General features: G+C 42.4%; 1 protein-coding gene across 1 annotated transcript; it reads right to left on the bottom strand.

The window, feature by feature from the left end:
* Nucleotides 1-1049: 1049 nt before the first annotated feature.
* MELLADRAFT_86092 (uncharacterized protein) lies at nucleotides 1050-2099 on the bottom strand (the record flags this gene model as incomplete). The annotated part of the gene is made up of 4 exons (XM_007419372.1): nucleotides 1050-1070; nucleotides 1215-1295; nucleotides 1374-1888; nucleotides 1952-2099. 4 exons carry the CDS (start codon nucleotides 2097-2099, stop codon nucleotides 1050-1052), a joined length of 765 nt encoding a protein of 254 aa, XP_007419434.1.
* Nucleotides 2100-2115: the final 16 nt, after the last annotated feature.

Below are 2115 nucleotides of genomic sequence, written 5' to 3'. Positions count from 1 at the left end.
ATACTATACCAAGTATAGTCACAGTATAGTATAGTATAGTATAGTGGCAGCCTTGTTATCACATGATAAAAAAAACCTGAGAGATAAAAAAGATCTCACGTTTGAGAAATGAGAAGGTCATCAGACCAAGTGCCAATTTATGGATTGAAATGTCACGCTGATAAATCTAGAATTTATTGATTGTACAATGTTCATTGATGAAAGAAGCAAATTTCCTTGTAAAGCAATAACTCAGTGATGAACTCAAGTTCTCATAGATTTGATCATTGTCAACTGGGTCTCATACAATTTCAAGGACTCAGTTATTCATTGGCACAAATTTTTCATTACAAAAAACAAAACATAAAGGTGATAATAATAATTTCTGGTTATTCTTGTACAGTACTGTGGCTACAACTCTGCGAGCACATTCTTGTATACATTAGGTCAGTACATTGTTTGTGTTGAGGAAGGAAATGTTAGACTGGTTAACGGTTTCTTCTTTTGAGATCAACTCGATAGGCAGCCAATTTGGCATGGAGACGAACACGAGCTCCAAAGGGAATACCATACTTTTTCATTTCCTCCACACTGAGTTCTGGAGTGTCAAACATTTCAAAGTCAACAATGTCCAAGTCTCTGATTACAGCTCGAGTGATGGAGTCGTCCTGGCTGATCGTGCAGAAGCGAAGATAGTCCTCAATATCAGGAGGTGGTGTTGGGAGTGTCAAGTCGGTTGGAGCTTCGTTTGGAGCTTCGGGTTGTTGGTGATCGGTGTTCAAGGCAAATAAACCGTTGCCAAGTGAAACCATTCCCACAGAGCTTGTCGATTGAGGATTCGGTGCAGAGTATGCACGAGTGTTGACTGGAGGGTTGAGATCCTCCCAGATAAACTCGGGTCCGGTAGGTGGCTTGTGGATCGAGACTCCATTAGTATGTTTGGCCTATTGTAGATAGAAAAGGAGTCAGTTTTGGTTAAGAGTGAATAAAAGGAGAGACTTACAATAGCTTCAGCCCATAAGTCGAAGGCAATAAAGGAGAGGTGCATCGCTTGGCGAGGGTTCAACGGGTTAATCATTCCCATACACTCCCTCCCGTTAATGGTGCACTTTCCATACATTTTCATAAGCGTGGTATATGCAGACTGAACAGGTGATGCGATGCCAATCGACTGTTCAATAATTTGTTTGTTAGTTTGAGCGCGCCAAGATCAAAGGAAATAGATGAAGACTTACTGCCATCTCCAATTGATCGTGTCGAGCACGATCAATTGCGTCCGGATCAGCATGGGCCAATGCTTGATCGACTTGAAGTTGCTGTTCAGCGTCCAAAGTGAGAACTGAGTGAGTTTGAAACAAAAGATAGTGGAAGTGTGGACAAGACAAGTCACTTACCTTTGAGTTATTGCGAGCCATTTTCTTTGGGTTTTCCATCATGATGCGAAAACCCATCTCTTTGCCTTTCTTCGTTTTTGCCATATTCTTGAAGGCAATAAAAACTGAGTCCGTTTTGATTGCTGGAGTCAAAGTTTTACCAAACACGCCCCCTTGAATGATGTAAGCTTTGAAATTGACCTGATTATCGTTTTCAGCTTGCTTGAGTATTCGTCCGGTACCATTCTTGTTGGTGTTGCACATATCGAAAAGGGAATTCTTGATTTCAGTCAATGACACGCCATGAAGTTGGACTACGATGTCAATGGGGTCTTCAGTCTCGTAGTCGACATAGGTTTGAGCCAAACCGTTTCGTCGTTCAGTATCAGTAAGGGGAATTGGTATATAAGCTTTAAAGGATAACTTGGCTTTCGACGGTTTCGATTCGTCGCTGGCGGCAAGGACCGTTCCAGATTGGGGGAGCGGAGCTGCAATGGGTCCGGGTGAATTAGTGAGATCAAGCTCAACACGTGGAGCTAATCATGAGTATATCAGTTGATATATTCTAAACCTGTTGATGGAATCAAGTAAAAACGTACCAGGCTCTTGAGCTTGAGCTGGAATATCAAATCCTCCCTCGCCAAACCTCGGATCCAACTCGCTGGCCTCCCAAAAATGGGCATCCTCAGTGCCAGTGGCTTCGGATCCAAATTGTTGAGGGGTATGCAATACTAAATGAAACATCATTGATACGTGGAAAGAA

Source organism: Melampsora larici-populina (assembly GCF_000204055.1).
Source record: "Melampsora larici-populina 98AG31 unplaced genomic scaffold MELLAscaffold_171, whole genome shotgun sequence".
NCBI lineage: Eukaryota > Fungi > Basidiomycota > Pucciniomycetes > Pucciniales > Melampsoraceae > Melampsora > Melampsora laricis-populina.
This window is presented reverse-complemented; position numbering and strand designations above follow the sequence as displayed.